This window comes from Cyprinus carpio, unplaced genomic scaffold, assembly GCF_018340385.1.
Source record: "Cyprinus carpio isolate SPL01 unplaced genomic scaffold, ASM1834038v1 S000006754, whole genome shotgun sequence".
In the NCBI taxonomy this organism is placed as follows: Eukaryota; Metazoa; Chordata; class Actinopteri; order Cypriniformes; family Cyprinidae; genus Cyprinus; species Cyprinus carpio.
Window position 1 is genome coordinate 286,236 of NW_024879353.1, and position 22,318 is coordinate 308,553.

General features: G+C 41.8%; 1 protein-coding gene and 1 pseudogene across 1 annotated transcript; both read left to right on the forward strand.

Moving 5' to 3' along the window:
* The first annotated feature begins 1,734 nt into the window (after window positions 1-1,734).
* LOC122144750 (zona pellucida sperm-binding protein 4-like) lies at window positions 1,735-3,602 on the forward strand. Its single transcript, XM_042755898.1, has 8 exons — window positions 1,735-2,099; window positions 2,176-2,363; window positions 2,437-2,534; window positions 2,619-2,776; window positions 2,847-3,039; window positions 3,102-3,249; window positions 3,343-3,415; window positions 3,492-3,602. The coding sequence occupies exons 1-8, from the start codon at window positions 1,763-1,765 to the stop codon at window positions 3,566-3,568; spliced, it is 1,272 nt and encodes a 423-aa protein (XP_042611832.1). The 5' UTR covers window positions 1,735-1,762; the 3' UTR covers window positions 3,569-3,602.
* Window positions 3,603-8,290: 4,688 nt separating this feature from the next.
* The window catches only part of LOC109052576, a 15,396-nt pseudogene continuing 1,368 nt past the window's right edge, over window positions 8,291-22,318 (forward strand).

The following is a 22,318-nucleotide window of genomic DNA, read 5'->3' on the forward strand; positions in this document are numbered from 1 at the left end:
GATAGTTTTCTTTTAACTGCTGGCAAGAAAGCTCTTCAGCATTTCAGAGATTTTTTTTATTTTTAACATTCCCATCTGAATTCGTAGGCGTTGAGGAGTCACTCAATTGTAACCCTAACAGCACAAATGGTCTTTAATGAGACTTAAAGGGCCCAAGTCACAATGATTCTCAATTATTTATATTCACAACTTCTAATATTTGTAGAGGCTTTACGTTTTTTTTTTTTTTTTCAGTGTAGTAATTAGCAATTCATATTTCAAATGTACTTTTAATTTTGAACAGATTTGTTACGTGACAGCATTAATTGAAGTCTTTAAAGGGTCAAAATCATGTTATCTGCCTCTCCTGAGCTCCATCAAGCCACTCCCATAATAGCTGTCAACACTCAAATTAATGCACGACTCTACATTATCTGTGTGTAAGACTCTAATACAATATATATACAGTATATATATATATATATATATATATATATATATATATATATTATTTTAAATGTGAAGCTTAAAATTAATTGCCACTTCATTTAATAAATATATGAATATACTATATGAATTATAAACAATTACAATTAATATAATACAAACATAATAAATAATTAGCTGCAAAAATTAGGCAATTTTGTCTCTAAAATCCTTTGACAGTGAACTGCTTTAATTTGGAGTGAGAAATACGGGGGAGTGGCTTCACTGCATCAGATATGACACTTTCTTCACAGCTGATTGGTCCAGTTTGGGTTTGTGATCTCTAAACCAGAATAAAACCTGCTCGGGAGCAGGGTAGCTGTGTAGTGTAAGTTACTATGGTAACGAAACTCGCTCAAAACCAATCCACCTTCCTGAGCCCGAAAACTCAGAGTTTGCTCAAACTAAACGTGAACTTACCTGGGTAAAAACTGAAACCGGCTTCGTGCTACAGGCCACTGTACATTCCAAGATGTGTTTCAAAATATAAAACAATCCAGAATTGTCAGAACATCAACAATCAGATTCATCTAATGAAGGATTAAACCCAGGCTGAATTCAAATGAGGAAGAACAAGGAAAACTGAGTCTTAGGCCCCGTCCACACGGAGACGCGTTTCGCTGTACATGCATAAATTTTATGTCGTATAGGCATTTCATCCACACGGATCCGGCGTTTTGGGAGAGTGAAACCGATATTTTTTGAAACCAGGTTCCAGAGTGGATATATTTGAAAACGCCACCCTTGCGTTTTCGTGTGGACAGTGAATCCGTATATTTCCTGAAACGATGATGTCATCAGCCCATGTCTCGCCCCTAGTCAGACACCACTACGTCATGTAACAGCAACAAAAACATGAACAAAAACTGAATGATTGTCTTTTTTTTAACTAACATTAACAAAGATTAATAAATGTATTGTTCCATGTTCGTTTGTTTACTGAGCGCTAGGTTTATGCGCATAGTCCAAGTCTTCTTCTGCGTTTTTAGTGTATCTCTGTGGCAGAATTACTGTGCCACATGTTGGTCTGGCATGTATACAACATCGTTTTGTAGTTTCGTGTGGATACAGATATTTCTTGAGATTAGAAAAAAAAAGATCAGATAGGGAAAGCTCTGGCTTCGTGTGGACAATGCCTTAAGAACAAATGAGTATCGCCCAGTTGCATGAGCTCACACTCGTTTGGAGAATCATGATTGTTAATGAAGAGGGAGGGACTATAGCTAATTAGCTGAGATCTGTAGAGTACAAAAAGACCAAAGGGCAGCATCTCAATTGTGTGATTAGCTGTTGGACAATGGCTGGAAGTTGGTGTTTGTTTCAGGTATTGGCACTGTGTGCTTTCTGTCATGCTCTTCCAAAGTTGAGTAAATTGAGGAAAATGCCCCAGAACCCTCAAGCTCTGATGCTCCAGCAAACTGACCAGTGGTTTCAGAAGCCAGTTCAACAGACTTATCAGCAGTTTCCTCAGAAGCTTCAGATTCAGAAGCCAGTAGCGAAGGCTGAGCCTTTGGACAAATGTGCTGTAGCTGATTATGAGCAGATCCAATGTGGACAGCCTGGTATCAGTAGTGCTGAATGTGAAGCTATCAACTGCTGCTTTAGTGGACAGCAGTGTTACTATGGGAAGGCAGGTAAGAGTGAGTCAGTGTTCTGCTCTCAGTTAAACTGATCCTCAACATTAACCTGCTCTTGTACCTTTTGATCCAGTGACTGTCCAGTGTATAAGAGATGGTCAGTTTGTGGTAGTGGTGGCTAGAGATGTTACACTGCCTCGACTGAGTCTGGATTCAGTCAGTCTACTGGGAGGAAATGACCCACCTTGCAGTCCTGTGGGGTCCACACCTTCATTTGCTGTATACCAGTTCCCTGTGACCGCATGTGGCACAAGAGTGATGGTGAGTAGCTGCTTCTGGTTTTATTCTGCTTGGCCTATGATGCACTGGATGCCAACAGTGTTGCTATTTGCAGGAGGACAGTGGTTATGTGGTGTATGAGAACAGAATGACCTCCTCGTATGAAGTGGGGGTGGGACCATTTGGTTCAATCACAAGGGACAGCCACTTTGAGTAGGTGATCTATGCTGTTCTTAATTGTTAATCAAACATGCTATGCCTCTATCAAATGCTACAAGCTCGTGGTCTGTTGTCCAGGCTTCTCTTCCAGTGTAGGTACTCTGGCACTTCTGTGCAAGCTCTGGTTGTGGAGGTCAACACTATCCCTCCACCTCCACCAGTAGCTGCCCCTGGACCCCTCAGGGTTGAGCTTAGACTGGCCAATGGCCAATGTGTCACCAAAGGGTGTGCTGAAGGTAAATGTCCTATGTTTGCCTAAAGCATTTCTAAAATTCCAGTTCCTGTTTAATCACTGGTGTTCCTCAGGGGATGAGGCCTACACGTCCTACTACAGTGAAGCAGATTATCCCATCACAAAAGTCTTGCGGGAGCCTGTGTATGTTGAGGTGCGCATTATGGAGAGGACTGACCCCAACATTGTCCTGATGCTGGGACGCTGCTGGGCAACTTCCACCCCCAGTCCACTCAGTCTACCCCAGTGGGACCTTCTGGTTGATGGGTGAGTGTAATGCCAATGTTTATCCAGCTAGTCTGGGGCTTTTCTAACCTAGTCCCTTTCAGATGCCCTTACCAGGATGACCGTTACCTGACCACACTGGTTCCAGTGACTGGATCTTCTGGTCTTCAGTTCCCAACCCACTACAAGCGCTTTATTGTGAAGATGTTCACATTTGTAGATCCGGCATCACTGGCTCCTCTGCAGGAAACTGTATGTTCTTCCCCCCCCCCCCCCCCCCTTACTAGAACCTTTAATTTCACTCCTTTATAGGTTCTTGACTTGACCCTCTTTCCTCCCTGTCAGATCTTCATCCACTGTAGTACAGCGGTGTGCCATCCATCTTCTGGTTCCTGTGAGCAAAGCTGCGGCAGGACGAGTGAGTTCTTGCTCTAACTTGACTAGAGGAACTGAGAATTTAATTTGCCTTCACACTTCTAACACTTCTCTTACAGGAAGGGACACTCATGTCAAGACCATCTCTAGTGAGCAGACTGTGGTTTCTAGTGGAGAAGTTACTCTGATCATGTAAATCTAGCATTTTTAATAAACACTTTGAAACTCCATGATGGCTTTGTTTTGAAACTTCAGTCTTAAGTTAAATGCATGTTCCCAGTTTGTTTCTTGGGCTACACTATTAAAACAAGATTCCATTACCTTTTGTAAGGTCATGGGTCCAGGCATCTGAACAAGTGGTTAACTTTCATGAACATTATCAAACCTTTAGTTGCTAACCTGGGGCATGACACAAGGGTTTAACTTCTGTCTAGTTAATCAGACTTTTTTTTTTGTTTTTTTTTTGTTTTTTTTTTTTTAACTGGGCTGAGGGCATACTGCTATATCTAAGAACTACGAGTTTACCTGAGTGACATATGGCTAAGTATTTTGGAATGTGTTCTGCATATAATCAAAGTGCGCACAGAAATAAGAAACTACTAAATTTTGGTTAATTTTGGCAGTGTGCAACACTGTGGCCAATTCTAGTCTGAGTAATGTGTATATTGTAAAGCAGACTGGTGCCTTTTTTTTTTTGTAAATACCTTCTTAAATGGTGTAAACCACCTTGGATGCTGTCCTGAGTGTTGTATATGTGAGAATACAAAAACAGCCTTGAGTGAGTTATGTGGTCTTGAGTCCTAAAGGAGTGGAGCAATCTGCTTGGGCCAAGTTCTAATGCACAATTTTAGCCCCGAATTTCACCCTGACTGGTTTTGCGAAATCCCTGATAAATGCCCAAAATCTGAAGCAAATCAGTGTTTGTTCACACGAGTGACAAACATGCAATGCGAATTACCAAAGATGGGTTCTGGGAGAATTTAATTATGCTCAAACTCCTGCTGTGTGAAATGAGTTCTGACTGAAAAATACATTGGTGATGACCTACAGCCATTGAGAGAACGAGGTAATGGGCAGTGGGAAGTTCAGACAGGATTTATTTGCTTATCTCTTCTCGTGTGTGTTTGGTTGTGAAACGTAGTTTGTGGACCAGACTGTTGTCAGAGATTCTTCCTATTGTGAAGTCATGCAGTGTGTGTAAACTCCTGTTGCCAATCCATTGTGCAATGTGAACACAGCAGCAACTGAATGCTACCACAGATAGATAGTTTTCTTTTAACTGATGGCAAGAAAGCTCTTTAGCATTTCAGAGATTTTTTTTTTTTTTTTTTAACATTCCCATATGAATCTGTACGTGTTGAGGAGTCATTCACTTGTAACCCTAACAGCACAAATGGTTTTTAATGAGCCTCAAAGGGCCCAAGTCACAACCCCTTCTCTGTATCTCCCTGTGCTGGCTACCAGTTGCACTTTTGTTCACTGATCCTGGCTGGTGGAAGGATCTTTCCACAACCATCCGGAATACTGAATCCCTGACGATTTTCATGCGACAGTTGAAAACTCATCTTTCATCAACATTTGACTCCGTCCTAATTTACATTTAATCAAAAAAATCTATCTTTTTTTAATTTTCTTTTTTTTATAAATCTTTCACTTTCCTTAATCACTCTCTGTTCTAGCTTGTACTTATCTGTTGTGTGTTTCCCAAAAGCAACTATAGTCACACACTGTGTCATTACCTATAGGGTTCAATGGTTAGCTAACAATGCTTTTAGGAAACGCACCCCTGAGCTATGTCTGAAACTTTGTATTTTGAGCACTTGTGTGTATTTGCCTGTTTATGATGAATTGATCTTACAACAGGATGTCAAGTGCAGTCGTAGCCGGAATTACCATTATGTTTCATGCACAGTTGAAAACATCATTTTCTATTTTAGTCACTATTTAATCATTATAATATCTTTCACTTTCCTTAATCACTCATCTCTGTTCGTTAGCTTGACTTATCGATGTGTGTTTCCCAAAGCATGCAGGGATTTTATAGGGTTCATGAGCAGCTAAACGCACCACGCTGTTGTCTGAAACTTTGTATTTGAACAGTGATTTGAATGTTAGATGAATTGATCTTACAATGTGTGCGAGGATCTTAAAGCACTTACATTATAATATATATTGACTGTACTTGAATTATTATAATAGCAGCATTTAAGAATAAGCAGCTAAGTCTGGGACAGGATTCCCAGTGTCACTCAAGCTATCAGTGTAATCATGATTATGTGAAACCAACTTTCTTTTGAGCCAGTCTGAAGATACAGGCCTGTAGCATGAAACACACGAACCCATGACAAACTCAGAGTTGCTGACGTAAGTTTTTGAGTTGACAAAGCCAGATAAAGCCAACCTGAGTCCTGTACCATGAAGACGGATTAGCTGACTAGCAGGTAAGTTTCAGTTTAGTTTGCACACAATCCTGGGTTATAGGAACCATTAAAGTGACTTGGCTTTTAGCGGAATTCATTGCCATCGTAACTTACACTCCATGGTTAACCTGGGGCCTGTACCATGATGGTAGCCTGAACAAATCCAGAGTTACAGGCTTAGTTTAGAGTTGACAAAACCAAACCACTCCAATCCGGCTTTGTTGGTACCATGCTGCTGATCATCAACTTTCTTTGTCAACTCAGGCTTTGATCCTGAGTTTTTTAAGGAACGTGTGCTGTGCACATGAATGTGTGTGACATCACTGGCGAACAGCCAATCAAGATCCTTGCAACACAAAGCAAGTTTGATTTACTTCTCGCGAGAGACCCAGCAACATTAAAAAACTAAATGTTAAAGGTTTTGCTAAAGGGTTAAGAGATGGAAGAATCTGACCAATTTAATAGCTATTGAGAGAACGAGGTACTGGCAGCGGGGAAGTTTGGACAGGATTAATTTGCTTATCTCTTCTCTTGTGTGTTTGGTTGTGAAACGTAATTTGTGGACCAGAGAGTTGTCAGAGATTCTTCCTATTGTGAAGTCATGCAGTGCGTAACCTCCTGTTGCCAATCCATTGTGCAATGTGAACACAGCAGCAACTGAATGCTACCACAGATAGATAGTTTTAGAGTTTAAAAAGATAGTTTAAAGATAGCTCTTTAGCATTTCAGAGATTTTTTTATTTTAACATTCCCATCTGAATCCATAGGCGTTGAGTAGTCTCTCACTTGCAACCCTAACAGCACAAATGGTCTTCTATAAGCCTTAGAGGGCCCAAGTCATAATGATTCTCAATTATTTATATTCAACTTCTAATATTTGTACAGGCTTTACATATTTTTTTTTTTCAATGTAGTAATTAACAATTCATATATTTCAAATTTATTTTCTAATTTGAACAGATTTGTTACGTGACAGCATTAATTGAAGTCTTTAAAGGGTCAAAATCATGTTATCTGCCTCTCCTGAGCTCCATCAAGCCACTCCCATAATAGCTGTCAACACTCAAATTAATGCACGACTCTACATTATCTGTGTGTAAGACTCTAATACAATATATATACAGTATATATATATTTAATTTAATTTAAATGTGAAGCTTAAAATTAATTGCCACTTCATTTAATAAATATATGAATATATTATATGAATTATAAACAATTACAATTAATATAATACAAATATAATGAATAAGTAGCTGCAAAAATTAGGCAATTTTGTCTCTAAAATTCTTTGACAGTGAACTGCTTTAATTTGGAGTGAGAAATATGGGGGAGTGGCTTCACTGCATCAGATATGACACTTTGCTCACAGCTGATTGGTCCAGTTTGGGTTTGTGATCTCTAAACCAGAATAAACCTCTCGGGAGCAGGGTAGCTGTGTAGTGTACGTTACTATGGTAACGAAGCTTGCTCAAAAAAGTGACAACCGCATATATAACTGAGTTGACATAGACTGCTACCTCCACACACTCGGTTAGTAACGAAAAAAACAAAACCATATACAACCTACTTGACATTGTACATTCCAAGATGTGTTTTTCAAAATATAAACAATCCATAAATTGTCAGAACATCAACAATCAGATTCATCTAATGAAGGATTAAACCCCAGGCTGAATTCAAATGAGGAAGAACAAGGAAAACTGAGTCTTAGGCCCCGTCCACACGGAGGCGGTGGAGACGCGTTTCGCTGTATATGCATAAATTTTATGTCGTATAGGCATTTCATCCACACGGATCCGGCATTTTGGGAGAGTGAAACCGATATTTTTTGAAACCAGGTTCCAGAGTGGATATATTTGAAAACCGCCACCCTTCCGTTTCACTTTCGTGTGGACAGTGAATCCGTATTTTTCCTGAAACGATGATGTCATCAGCCCATGTCTCGCCCCTAGTCAGACACCACTACGTCATGTAACAGCAACAAAAACATGAACAAAAACTGAATGATTGTCTTTTTATTAACTAACATTAACACAGATTAATAAATGTATTGTTCCATGTTCGTTTGTTTACTGGGCGCTAGGTTTATGCGCATAGTCCAAGTCTTCTTCTGCGTTTTTAGTGTATCTCTGTGGCAGAATTACTGTGCCACATGTTTGGTCTGGCATGTATACAACATCGTTTTGTAGTTTCTCGTGTGGATGCAGATATTTCTTGAGATGAGAAAAAAAAAGATCAGATAGGGAAAGCTCTGGCTTCGTGTGGACAATGGCTTAAGAACAAATGAGTATCGCCCAGTTGCATGAGCTCACACTCGTTTGGAGAATCATGATTGTTAAGGAAGAGGGAGGGACTATAGCTAATTAGCTGAAATCTGTAGAGTACAAAAAGACCAAGGGCAGCATCTCAATAGTGTGATTAGCTGTTGGACAATGGCTGGAAGTTGGTTGTTTTGTTTCAGGTATTGGCCCCTGTGTGCTTTCTGTCATGCTCTTCCAAAAGTTTGAGTAAATTGAGGAAAATGCCCCAGAACCCTCAAGCGCTGATGCTCCAGCAAACTGATCAGTGGTTTCAGAAGCCAGTTCAACAGCCTAATCAGCAGTTTCCTCAGAAGTTTCAGATTCAGAAGCCAGTAGCGAAGGCTGAGCCTTTGGACAAATGTGCTGTAGCTGATTATGAGCAGATCCAATGTGGACCAGCCTGGTATCAGTAGTGCTGAATGTGAAGCTATCAACTGCTGGCTTTAGTGTGGACAGCAGTGTTACTATGGAAAGGCAGGTAAGAGTGAGTCAGCGTTCTGCTCTGTTAAACTGATCCTCAACATTAACCTGCTCTTGTACCTTTTGTTCCAGTGACTGTCCAGTGTATAAGAGATGGTCAGTTTGTGGTGGGTGGTGGCTAGAGATGTTACACTGCCTCGACTGAGTCTGGATTCAGTCCAGTCTACTGGAGGAAGTTGAGCCACCTTGCAGTCCTGTGGGGTCCACACCTTCCCTTTGCTGTATACCAGTTCCCTGTGACCGCATGTGGCAACAAGAGTGATGGTGAGTAGCTGCTTCTGGTTTTTATTCTACATGGCCTATGATGGACTGGATGCCAACAGTGTTGTTCTTTGCAGGAGGAAAGTGGTTATGTGGTGTATGAGAACAGAATGACCTCCTCGTATGAAGTGGGGATGGGACCATTTGGTTCAAATCACAAGGGACAGCCACTTTGAGTAGGTGATCTATGCTCTTTTTAATTGTTAATACAAACATGCTATGCCTCTATCAAATGCTACAAGCTGTGGTCTGTTGTCCAAGGCTTCTCTTCCAGTGTAGGTACTCTGGCACTTTCTGTGCAAGCTTTGGTTGTGGAGGTCAACACTATTCGCTCCACCTCCACCAGTAGCTGCCCCGGACCCCTCAGGTGTTGAGCTTAGACTGGCCAATGGTCAATGTGGTCACCAAAGGGTGTTGCTGAAGGTGAATTGTCGCTATGTTTGCCTAAAGCATTTCTAAAATTCCAGTTCCTGTTTTAATCACTGGTGTTCCATCAGGGGATGGAGGCCTACACGTCCTACTACACGTGAAGCTGATTATCCCATCACAAAAGTTTTGCGGGAGCCTGTGTATGTTGAGAGGTGCGCATTATGGAGAGGACGCGACCACAACCATTGTCCTGATGCTGGGGACGCTGCTTCTGGGCAAAACTCCACCCCAGTCCCACTCAGTCTACCCACAGTGGGACCTTCTGGTTGATGGTGTGAGTGTAATACCAATGTTTATCCAGCTAGTCTGGGGCTTTTCTAACCTCCTCCCGCTTCAGATGCCCTTACCAGGATGGACCGTTACCTGACAAACACTGGTTTCAGTGACTGGATCATCTGGTCTTCAGTCCCAACCCACTACAAGCGCTTTGGTTGTGAAGGATGTTCACCTTTGTCCGATCTGGCTTCACTGGGCGCCTTCTGCAGGAAACTGTATGCCAGCCTCCCCCCCCCCCCCCCCCCGCCCTTACTAGAAGCCCTTTAATTTTTCAGCTCTTTATAGGTTCGTGACTTGATACCCTCTTTCTTCCTCCCTGTCAGATCTTCATACCACTGTAGTAGCAGGGCGTGTGCCATCGCCATCCTTCTGGGCTCATGGGAGGCAAAGGGCTGGCGGCAGGAACGAGTGATTTTCTTGGCTCAAAAACTTGACTAGAGGAACTGAAGAATTGAAAGTGGCCTTCAATGCTTCTAACACTTCTCTTACAGGAAGGGACACGCATGTCCAGACCATCTGCTAGTGAGGGTCAGACTGTGGTTTCTAGTGGAGAAGTTACTCTTATCATGTAAATCTAGAGAAACTTTTAATAAACGTGGAAGCACCAAGATAACCCTGTCTATTGCTATTTGACACTGCAGAATCTGAAGTTGTGTGCTTGTTCCCAGTTTTTCTTGGGCCAAATTATTTAAGAAAGATTCCACTTTCATGACCTTTATCCAAACTTCATTTGTTAACAATGGGTACAACAAGGTATCAGATTAAGGGTTAAGATTACCTTCAGCCTGGATAATGGGGGAATTTAGTTTTTTGGGCTGAGAACATGTGCAGGGTGTGGCAATACTATGAGTCTGGGTTTACTTGAGTGTGTGGCCAAGTATGGTGTCCCATATTTTGAACTTCTGCTCTGCATTTACAAGTGCACACAATTGAGTAAATTACTTATTAAAATTGGCCATTAATGAGTTAAACTGTGTCCAATTCTTTATCTTTTTCCAGCTTGTCCCAGTAATGTATATCGTAGAGCAGACTGGTGCTTTTTGGGGCTTGCTTCATTCTTTAAATGGTGACAACAAGAGGGTTTCCAATTCCTGTCCCTCATGCCCCCCCAAACACACACACACACACACTTCTATTTGACTGTATGTGATGTGAATGGACATCACAGGGATATTCCACGCTGATTCAAAGTTCAAAGCAATTGTATGATCCATTCAAAAGGGCATTAAAGTGTGAGACGTAAATTTAAATAGTATTTATTTAGAGGTATATGTCACATTTTTTTCTAGTAAGTTTAATGGGGGGAGATGCTGTGCAGTGCAAAATCTGTGAATGTTCTGAAGTGAAGAAAATTTTAACAATTTGAGCAATGAAAAAAACACTGGTAGGGATCATAACGATCGGAAAACAGGTCATTTTTTACACTGAGCTCACTTTCTAACGTGCCTCGTATCTGATCAGGTGTGTTAACTAAAGCAGAGTTCTGACTGCACGATTTTCAAAGTAGTCGGGGTCACTCGTTCTTTTTCACACTGCATGAACTATCTTGGCCAGAATTCAGTTTGCTGCTGTGTTCCCTACACTGCACGGATGGATCGGCGACAGAAGTTTTCACACTGCATGACTTTACAATAGGAAGAATTGGCTTGACAAAACTGTCTGGGCACGCAACTATGTTTCACAACAAACAAAACACACGCTAGATATGACAAGGGAAACAACGCGATATCAAGCTTGGCAAGACGACGGAGTTCCTCACGTGAGACGGGGATTATTTATTAAAAATGTTAGCCCGCAAGAAGCTTGGCCATAATAATTGCCTGTGTGCTGATTTGCAGTGAAAACAAGAAAAAGAAAGAAGCACATGCTTGCTTGATTTTGTGGTCATACTAGCCTCCCGGAAAAAACTTCCCCGGATGCTCTGTACTCTTGCTCTCTAAATTTGGCTGGCGGTCATTCGTCCCGAGTAGCTGTCAGTCAGAAAACACTTTTCACACACAGCATGATTTTGAATCCCTGACAGGTCCAGATATTTAGCATGCCAAATCTCTCACGATTCAAAAATCATGCTGTGTGAAAAGTGTTCTGACTGAAAACTACATCAGCCATGACCCGGGGGACAGCCAATTAGAGAGCAAAGATACAGAGCAGCGGGGAAGTTCGGGGAGGAGGATATAGACCGACAAAATCAAAGCAACGCATGGTCTTCTTTTCTTTTTCTTGTTTTCGCTGCAAATCAGCATCACAGGCAATTCGTATTTCCACCTCACTCTTCCGAGTCTATGTCATCATCCCCTTCCAAGCTTTCCTTAAGTAATCTACAACTCTCATGGTGCCACATCACAGAAAGGTCACAAAATCACTTTCCAGAATGTTTTTGTTCACTGATCCCCTGGCTGGTAGAAGGATCTTTCCACGACCTCATCCCAAATATTGGAATCCCTGACGATTTTCATGCGACAGTTGAAAACTCACACTTCACTCAACAATTTGACTCTGTCCTCCTAATTGACATTTAATCAAAAAAATCTTTGACTTTTAAATCACTACTTGTTTTAGCTTAGCACGACTATCAGGGTGCATTTCCAAAAAGCAAACTATGAATTGCATGTTCAGTTTTTTTACCTATTGGGTTCAGTGGAAACTATGGGGACCATAGTTAGCTAACAATGCTTTTGGGAAACACACCGCTGAGCTATGTCTGAAACTTTGTATTATGAGCACTTCCTGTGTGTATTTGCCTCTTTTATGATGAATCACTTGTAGTCGTTCATTTGTCAATTCTTTTGGCACAAAACTCATCTTTCAAATGAGAATTGTAAATATATAAAAATGTAACAGCTTTTCTTTCCCACTCCATAAAAAAGGTGAATGGTGGCAAATAAACTCGTTCATAGCATGGTTAGAGCTGAATAGGAGAGAAAAAAACCTTGTGGAGCCTCCTCCCTGACAAGTAAACAAGTTACGTAAATCTGTTTTCACTAAATTTAATTAGTGTATTATTTTCCTTATGAGTGACGGCTAACCCTACACCCTGGTAAAAGAATTTTTGGGTATACGAAGGATACTAATCTTACATGTGTGCAGATATTAAAATCATGTATGCTATATAATTAGTGACTGATTTTATTATTCCAATCAGCAGGTAACGCATAGCCTGCTCTCTTAGAGCAAGGCTATGGCTGGGACAGGATTCAAGTATACACTCCAAAATCTTCAGTATGAATATGAGTAATGTTTAAACCAAATTTATTTTTGAGCAGTCTGGAAAGATACAGGCCTTAATATAAGATGTTTTCACAGTACAGAAACATCCAGAATTGTCAAAACCTCAACAACACACGATTCATCTAATGAAGGCTAAAACCAAGGCTGAATAATTTTCAAAATGGCCAAAAATAATAAAAGCATGTAATGTTGAATTAAGGCTCCAGTTTTGGGTTTTTTATGTATGTTAAAATTGGGGGGGAAGGGGGGGGGGGGGGTTAGGAAGGAAAATTGAGTCCTTAAACAAACCAATGAACTCACCATAGTTGCATGAGCTCAAACGTGCGAAGTTCTGGAGAATCATGATTTTTAATGACGAGGGAGGGACTGTAGCTAATTAGCTGAAATCTGTAAGTACAAACAGACCAAAGGCAGGCATTTCATAGTGTGATTAGCCCTGTTGAGACAATGGCCTGGAAGTTGGTGGGTTGGTTCAGGTTATTGCACTGTGTGCTCTGTCATGCTCTTCTTCTTTTCCAAAGTTGAGTAATTCTATTAAAACTGCCTCATAAACCCTCAAGCTCGCTATGCTCCCGCAAACTGACGGCAGTGGTTTCAGAAGGAAGTGTTCAACCGATAATCAGCAGAAATTTGTTTTTTTTCCTCAGAAGACTTCAGATTCCAGAAGTCATGTGCACAGAACTAATCAATGTCAGTTTTACCCCTCCAGAATCTTCCAGAGTTTCAGAAGCCAGTTAGCGAAGGCTGAGCCTTTGGACAATATGTGCTGTAGCTGATTATGAGCAGATCCAATGTGGACTAGCCTGGTTATCAGTTAGTGCGTGAATGTGAGAGCTATACAACTGCGCATTTAAGTGGACCAAGCAGTGTTACGTATGGGAGGCACGGGTAAGCCGGTGAGGACAGCGTTCTGCTTCTCAGTTAAACTGATTCCTTCAACATTTAAACTGCTTCTGTAACCTTCTGTTCCAGTGACGGTCCAGTGTATAAGAGATGTGTTCAGTTGTGTGGTATTGGTCGGGTAGAGAGATGTTACGACTGCACTTCGACTGCGTCTGGATTTCAGGTCAGTATATCTGGGAGGGAGGCAGGAAATCGACCCACCTTTTGCCGAGGTCCTTGTGGGGGTCACACACCTTCCTTGTGCGTCTACACAGTTTCCCTGTGACAAAAAAACCGCGTGTGGCACAAGAGTTATGGTTGGTTTAAGATGCTTATGTTTTATTTCTGCCTGGCCCTATGATGGGACTGGGATGCCAACAGTTGTTGCTATTTGACAGGGTAGGTACAGGTGGTTTATCGTGTTGTGTATGAGAACAGAGAGAACCTCCTCTTTGAAGTAGGGGATGGGACCATTTGGGTTCCATCACACAAGGGGACAGCCACTTGGAGTCGGTGATCTAATGATGTTCTTAATCGTTGTTTCTCGACAAATTGTTACAAGCTCACGGTCGGTTTCAGTGGCTTCTCTTCGACAGTGTAGGTACATCTGGCACTCACTATGGCTGTGAAGCTCACTTGGTTGTGGAGGTTCAACGACTATTCCTCCACCTACACCAAGTGGCTTGCCCCTGGACCCCTCAGGGGGTTTTGAGCTTAGACTTGCCAATGGGTCAATGGTGGTTCATCCAAAGGGTTGTGTGAAGGTCATTGACCTGCTGGTTGCCCAAAAGATTTTCTGAAAACTCCAGTTTCTGGTTCATCAACCATTTTTGTTCCCAGGGGGGGGAGGATAGGGCTTTACCACGTCCTAAGCTAAAACGTGACGCTGTATTATATCCATCCCATCACACAAAAGTCCTCTTGCGGGAGTGCCTGTGGTATTTTTGAGTAGTGCTCATTATTGAGAGGACCTAGACCCCAACATTGTCCTGATGTCTTGGACCCTGCTTGGGCAACTTCCACACCCCCCCAGTCCTACTCCAGCTCTACCCCAGTGTGGGACTCTTCTCCTGGTTGATGGGTGATTGAAATAATGCCAATGTTTATCCAGCTTTCAGTCTGCGTGGTTTTTCTGTTTTAATCACATAACCTCCTCTGTCCCATTCAGATGCCCTTACCAGGCCTTGGACCTCATACCCTGACTACACTGGTTCCAGTGACTTGATCTTCTGGTCTTCAGTTTCCCAACCCACTACAAGCGCTTTATTGTGAAGATGTTCGCATTTGTAGATCAGTCATCACTGCCCCTTCTCTGCAGGAAACCGTGATGCCCCCACTTTACTAGAACCTTAATTTCAGTTCTTATAGATCCTATGACTTGACCCCTCTTTTCCTCGCTGTCCAAGCATTCTTCATCGCACTGTAGTACAAGCCGTGTGCCCCATCCATCTTCTGGTTCCTGTGAGCAAAAGCTGCGGCAGGACGAGTGAGTTCTTAATTTAGACTTGACTAGATGCAATGATAATTAAAGTGGCCTTCACATCACACTTCTAACACTTCCTCACTTACATGAAGGACCACTCATGTCGGGGACCTTCCTAGTGAGGCTAGTGAGATCAGGTTTTCTAGTGGAGAAGTTACTCCTGATCATGGTAAGTCTTTTTTTTTTGTTTTTTTTTTTTTTTTTTTTTTTTTTTTTTTTTTTTTTGTTTTTTTTTTTTAAATACACTGGCTAAAATCAAGATAACTGTCTATTGAATAGTGTGATGTCCTATGATCATAGGATGCCCACCTGGAGGGCAAAACAAACCTTTGCTCCACTGATTGCCAGTTATTTAAGCAGCTTGTATGAAGTAATGTAGTACAACACCGATATTAAATGAAATTCAGTAAAGGCCTTATTGGGTGTTTTTTTTTTTTTTTTTTTTTTTTTTTTTTTTTTTTTTGTACAGGCCAACATGAACCCAGAATATTAAGTGTCCTTGGTTTCCCATAGAAAACCATAAGGAAAATAAACCATTAAGTTGATTGTGTTCATTTTCTAACATCTGCTTGCTTATGTAAACTATGCATGATTAACAGTGACTGCTAAATTAGGTCTCTTAAATATTACTGTTTTAGCTATATTAAGGCACGCTAAGTGTTACAATGTTTGTGGTGCTGTTAAATGATTTAAATATTGCCACGGGTGCTTAATATGGATTTTCGTGCATGTGATATAAATGATGAGAGACAAACACAGGTCTATGAAGAAACCAAACAATAAATATTCTCTGACGACACCAAGATGCTGTTCTGTCACATTATGGATGGAAAAACAGAGCCTTTGCATTGCCTTCCATTTTCCCAATGTTAGGAAAGAATGGATGAGCTTTTTATTTCCAAGTCTACAATCTGCCACACCTGTTCAAATGGACCATTCTGATGAGGGGGTCAAAACCATACAAAGAACAGCCTATTATATGGGATCAAATCCCTCCAAATGTATTGCAGATCATAGATCGAAAATAAGCATAAATAAAACATTTAAAAACACATGTAAATAATAACGCACAAAACTGAAAAACAATGCAATTTTTTTTAAATAACAAACACCGCGGTCCTGGATCGAAAATAATAAGCGTGATCAAAAATGTAAACACATTTAAAATTTATTGCACAAAACTGAAAACTGAATCCAAATGTTTCAAATCGAAACAAATCAGTTTTCCTGCTCATGTATTTTTTGTGGTGTGCCATGGTCTTTGCCCCTTTGCTCTTGTTTCCACGTTCTGCGCTTGTCGTTTCTAATGTTGCGTTAGAGTTTCATGTAAGATCATGGGCGGCTTCAGCGTCCCACCAGTGGGCCCAAGTTTCTAGATTGACAGCTGCTCCTCTAGCCACATCAGTTTACCCCAGGGGGAGTTGACGTCACTCCATGCACGTGCTGCGTGAGCAGGTGGGTAGAAGCTGGATAACCAGTGTCAGCAGGCAATCCCGGCGATCTCAGGTAATTACCATAAATATTTGTTATGGTGACAGAACAGTCCCTTTGTGTGTTATATATATTTCTGTCATCTCTCTTCAAAATAGCCCCCCGCAGGCGAGGGGCCCAGCTAGCCCGGCAGNNNNACTATAAATTTAATATATATATATATAAAAGTTTACATATATATATAAGCTAAAAAATATAGTCTATAATATTAGACTATAATACTATACCTATACACAACTAACCTACTGACAGATTTTGACATTAAATACTATATATAAATGTTTACCTATACATAAACTAAAACAAAACAAAATACAAACTATACAAATGCTACACATAAACACTGTTGGGGAGGCTGGTTTTGATGTTGTGCATGACTAACCTCTCAAAGCACTTCATTGTGATTGGATTCAGTGCTATGGGACGGTGGTCATTTAGACAGGACACAGGTGATTTTTCTGGTACCGGTATGATGGCTGTGGATTTGAGACATGTGGGGATGACTGCCTGGCTCAGCGAGGTGTTGAAGATATCTGTTAGGACATCTGTCAGCTGTGCAGCACAGTCTCTCAGTACACGGGCAGGTATTTCGTCAGGACCCGCAGCCTTGCGTGGGTTAATCCTAGATAGGGTCTTCCTTACATCAGCTGGAGACAGACAGAGCACCTGGTCGTTGGGAGGTATGGGCAGTTTTTGTGCAGGTGTGTCATTCTGCATTTCAAACCATGAATAAAAGTGGTTGAGTGTATCCGGGAGGGATGTGTTTGTAGTCATTGATGATTTTTTGAGGCAGAGTCTGTGATGGTCTGTGAAGCGCACAGAGCCCGTGTCTCTCTGTGGTGACTGATTTTGAGCATGGTTTGTGCAGTATGGATGGAATTAAGCTCTAAGCTATTTTTAAAGAGCTGTTTATCTCTAATCCCGATACTTCGTCTCTAGTCTTTGCTTGTGAACCTCTCTTTCATCATCCCACAACTGGTTTACCGTGTAGTGATGTTGACTTGTGACTGTAACATCATCAATGCACTTTTTGATATAAGCACTCACAGTTTTCAGTGATACTCCTGCAGGTCTATGAGGTTGTTGTAGGTGGCTGCCTCTTTAATAAACATGTTCCAGTCTGTGCACTGAAACATCCCTGTAGTTTTGAGGTAGCATCAGCTGGCAAACTGTGATGAGTTTCAGAAGTGTTCTGGAATGGCGGGAAGTAGCATAACAGAGATGTGGTCAGAGTGTACCCGATGTGGGGGCGAGTACAATGCCTTGTACGCGTTCTTTTACCCCCTGTGTTGAAATATAGTCCAGTGGTGTTTTTTTTTTTTTCCCCTAGTTGCAAAAGTTCCATGTTGGTAGAACTCGGCAAAACTGTCCTTTAAGTTTTTGCGTGGTTGAAGTTACTGGCTTTATAAAAAAAAGCGTTCGGGGGTTATTTATTTGTTGTTGGCTGAATGGCGCTGGACAGCTCGCGAAGTGCGTCCTTCGCGTTAGCACCGGATGGATGTAAACTGCGTACAATAACAATAGCCGTGAACTCCTGCGGCAGATAGAATGGTCGACACTTCACAAACATAAACTCCACCAGCAATGAACAGTGTTTTGTCACTACCACAGTATTATTACACTACTCTTTGTTGACGTACACACAAGAGACCCCCGCGAGCCTTACCAGACAGTTCTTTGTCTCTGTCTGCTCGATAGCAGGCAAGGTCCATGAATATGAAAGCGAACTGGGAATTCCTTTGTAGCCATGTTTTTCAGTGAAACCAAACACAACAACAAGCCCTTGCCTTGAGTTGAACTTAAGTCCAGTTTATTTTCCAGTGAAGTGACCGTTGAGGAGCATGAGTGATGGAATCGCTGGTCTGTGGGGTTAGCCCTTACCTGCTTGCTGCCTCCACGCTTGGCCGCCTTCCATGTCCCCTCTCACCACTGCTGGCGTCCACCGGTTTGTGCTGGTCGCGTCATAGCAGGCCGCGTCTCAGACAGAGGTCTCTTATCTTCTCAGTAGTCTCCGGCGAATGCGGTTGTTTGTCCCCTGCCGGCTTTCCAAGGCTCTGTCAAACATAGAATGTGTTTGCGAGTGTGGCTCAATATCAGAAAGGAGTTTCTTCTCAGAGAAAATTGCAAATATTTTGAAAAGTTATCATCATCCTACAGTGCATAAGATCATCCAAAGATTCAAGAGAATCACGGAAACCAAAATCTCTGTGCGTAAGGGTCAAGGCCAAAAAAAACGATACCATTCAACCAAGGCGATGAATCCATGATCTTCCCGGGGACCTGAGAGGGCAAGCTGCATCACATACAGGAATTCGTCGTGTAATGGAACACAAATCCATCACATGTGGGCGCAGGCATACCTTCTAGAAAACATTTTGTCGGTTGTAAATAACAATCCACCCGTGCCATTAACTCAAAAAAAAAAAAAAAACGAGCCCTTCGCCGTGCCAAAAAAGCAACAGCTTAAAAATAACTATAACACTCTATACAAAAACACAGGGGGAGCGAGGTTTAGTCAATGGTGGGCCAAGGGCGTCAGTACATCTACAAACAGCGTATCCACCGCATGCCAGAAGAGAACTGTGGAAAGAGCGGTAATTCCCTCTGGGCCAAGGCTCATTAATAAAAATGGACGGTTGCAAAGATTGGGGAAAAACAAACAAATACACCTCGGTTACCTATGGTCAGATAGAAAAGACGACTCAAATATTATCAGCATTGTCTTTTGGGGGTGGTAGACATTAGGTTGGGACAAAACTGGACGCCATGTCACCTAGACCTAAGAAGACAGGACCAACCCAAGGTTGTTATCATGCTCAGTTTCAGTAAGAAGCCGGCCTCTCTGTGGTAAATGGATTGGCAGAGTGGTGCGGTGTGCATGGACGCCTTACACATTACTGAACACATGGCAAGGCACACAGCTATACACACCTCGGGAAGGCAACCATCAATGCGATCAACAAAGACTGACATCAAGGACCCGAATTCGTGCACACACATCCAAGTTCTAGAGCAACATATGCTCACATCCAGACGTCATCTCTTTCAGGGAAGACCTTGCATTTTCCAACATGTCAATGCCAGACCACATACTGCATCAATTACAACATCATGGCTGCGTAGAAGAAAAATCCGGGTACTGAAATGGCCAGACTGCAGTCCAGATCTTTCACCCACAGAAAACATTTGGCGCATCATAAAGAGGAAGATGCGACAAAGAAGACCTAAGACAGTTGAAGCTGAGCAACTAGAAGCCTGTATTAGACGAGAATGGGACAACATTCCTATTCCTAAACTTGAGCAACTTGTCTCCTCAGTCCCCAGACGTTTGCAGACTGTTATAAAAAGAAGAGGGGATGCCACACAGTGGTAAACATGGTTTCTCCCAACTTTTTTGAGATGTGTTGATGCCATGAAGTTTCAAATCAACTTATTTTTCCCTTAAAATTATGCATTTTCTCAGTTTTAACATTTGATAAGTCATCTATGTTGTATTCTGAAAATTCTTGAAATTTATTAAACATCCCATCAGTGCATTCTGTTTGTATTACAAATTTTGTACAGTGTCCCAATTTTTTTGGAATTGTTTGTAGGTGCTTATCCCCCATTTGGGCTGGTACTACTGATCCGGGGGACGGCAGTGACCTACACCTGATGCTATGGTTGCCTCGAGAATAAGAGAGAAACAGACCTCAATCTTAGTTAGATGCCATTCTCTAACGATGTAACTCAAGTACATGCGGTGTTAGGGTGGAAGTGTTATCCCGGTTCCGGTTTACCTAATGAACGGATTGGATATTAGAATTGTATTAGTATGTTATGTGTAAGCCAGGTTTAAGAGATAGGGTCCTTTTAATCTAGATTTTTACACTGCAAGCAGTGTGTCTGCCTCCCAAACAATGTAGGTAGGTTTACACACTCTGCAGTTTAAAATCTAGGTTAAAGACCCATCTCTTTAACCTGGATTACACATAACAAACTAATACACTATCTAGCCAGAGGAGAACTGGCCCCCGACAAGCCTGGTTTCTCCCCAGGTTTTTCTCCATTTTGTCACCGATGAATTTTGGGTTCCTTGCCCTGTCGCCTCTGCTTTGCTTAGTTGGGACACTTTAATTTTACAGCGATATTGTTGACCCTTGGATTGCAAATGATTGGCACAGATCTATTTATAACTGAATTGAGCGAATGAGGACATCACTGAATCATGATGAACTTCCTTTAATGTCTTTTGCATTTATGGACACACGGTCTTTCCTAATAATTTTGTGCAGTTGCTTGATACCATCTGTTTTTGTATAAAGAGCTATATAAATAAAGGGACTGACTTGCCTGGGTGAGTTCCCAGCAAAGGATAAAGTCACGAGTTGCTAGTTACTTTTAAAAAACGTCTGGTTAAAAATTGGCTGTTAATGTTTCAAACTGGCCCAAGTACTCTAAACATGTTCAAGCTAGTCCCAGCAATTTTAGATTATAGAGCAGTCCTGGTGTTTTTTGGCTTCTTTACACATGGCTTTTTGAGAACATGGCTGCCCTAGGTTTGTAGCTGCTTTGGTACTTTTACTATTTTTGTTTGTTTGTCCGTTTTAAGAACTTTTTATTCCGATCAGCTTTTACTAGGATGAACTCTTAGCCAAAACAAATAGCACACCAAATAATTTCTTGCCAAATTTTGAGCATTCAGATGTTTTACATAGACATTCTAGTTGGATGAGCTGCAATCCTATATAACACTCAAAGTGATGAGGGAAGGGCAGTTTTGGACTCCACTGCCATTATGCAGATGCGTGAATCTTCCGCTCCCGAGCAAATAAAACAAGACACAAGCACTACACTCACCCGCACAAACAAACACGACTTTTAAACTCTGCTGAGCTTTGCTTAACGGAAACCTGGTTGAACGGGCATCCCAGACAGCCACTCTTCATCTAACAGGCTTCAGCTGTTTAGAGCGGATGTGGCACAAGTCAGAATCGGCGGAAAATGAGAGGCGGGTGGATATGTTTTTATATCAGTGAAGGCTGGTGGTACAGATTCACCCGTTTTAAAGAAGTGTGTGGCCTCAATGTGCTGCAAATGGTTGAAAGCTGTCTTAATTAACTGTAAGCCTCCTTTTTAGTCGCCGCGGGCGTTCTCATAATTTATTCTGGTGAGTCATACTACTTCCTGACGAGTGTTGTGAGGCATCGTGTAGAACAGGGCTATCAGATCACACACACAGAGCAGCGGTTCCCGGACTCTTTCAATGTCATTCTGGGTGCATACCATAAGGATGCATACCAATCTGTTCCAGAGAAGCACAAGGACTTCAGGTAACATTAAACAACGATAAACCTTGGTTCAGTGCAAACTAAAACAGCGTTGCCAGGCCCAAAAGAGGATGCCTACGGAGTGGGGACAAACCAGATCCAACAGTCCAAATACACACAAAACAGTTTTCAAGCAATGACCCTGCATCAGTGGGAAGGCCCTATGAAGCATCACAGTACAAGACCACGTTCCCCAGCACTGTGGAGAATCACTTTTGGAGCCGAAGAATGAATTTTACTGCCGATTTGAACAACCTGGTCTCACACCCCACACCTGCTCTGACTGTCTCACAACCACAGATATCAACAAACTCATACTTACCCCCATACTGACTTCCAGCTGCTTAAGATCTGTGAAGATGATGTATGAGAAAGTCTTCAGGA

Coding starts and splice junctions, on each gene's coding strand:
- LOC122144750 (XM_042755898.1), top strand. CDS start 1,763: ATGGCTGGAAGTTGGTGTTTGTTTCAGGTATTGGCACTGTGTGCTTTC. Junction 2,364..2,436: donor CATGTGGCACAAGAGTGATG/GTGAGTAGCTGC, acceptor TGCTATTTGCAG/GAGGACAGTGGTTATGTGGT. Junction 2,535..2,618: donor ACAAGGGACAGCCACTTTGA/GTAGGTGATCTA, acceptor TCTGTTGTCCAG/GCTTCTCTTCCAGTGTAGGT.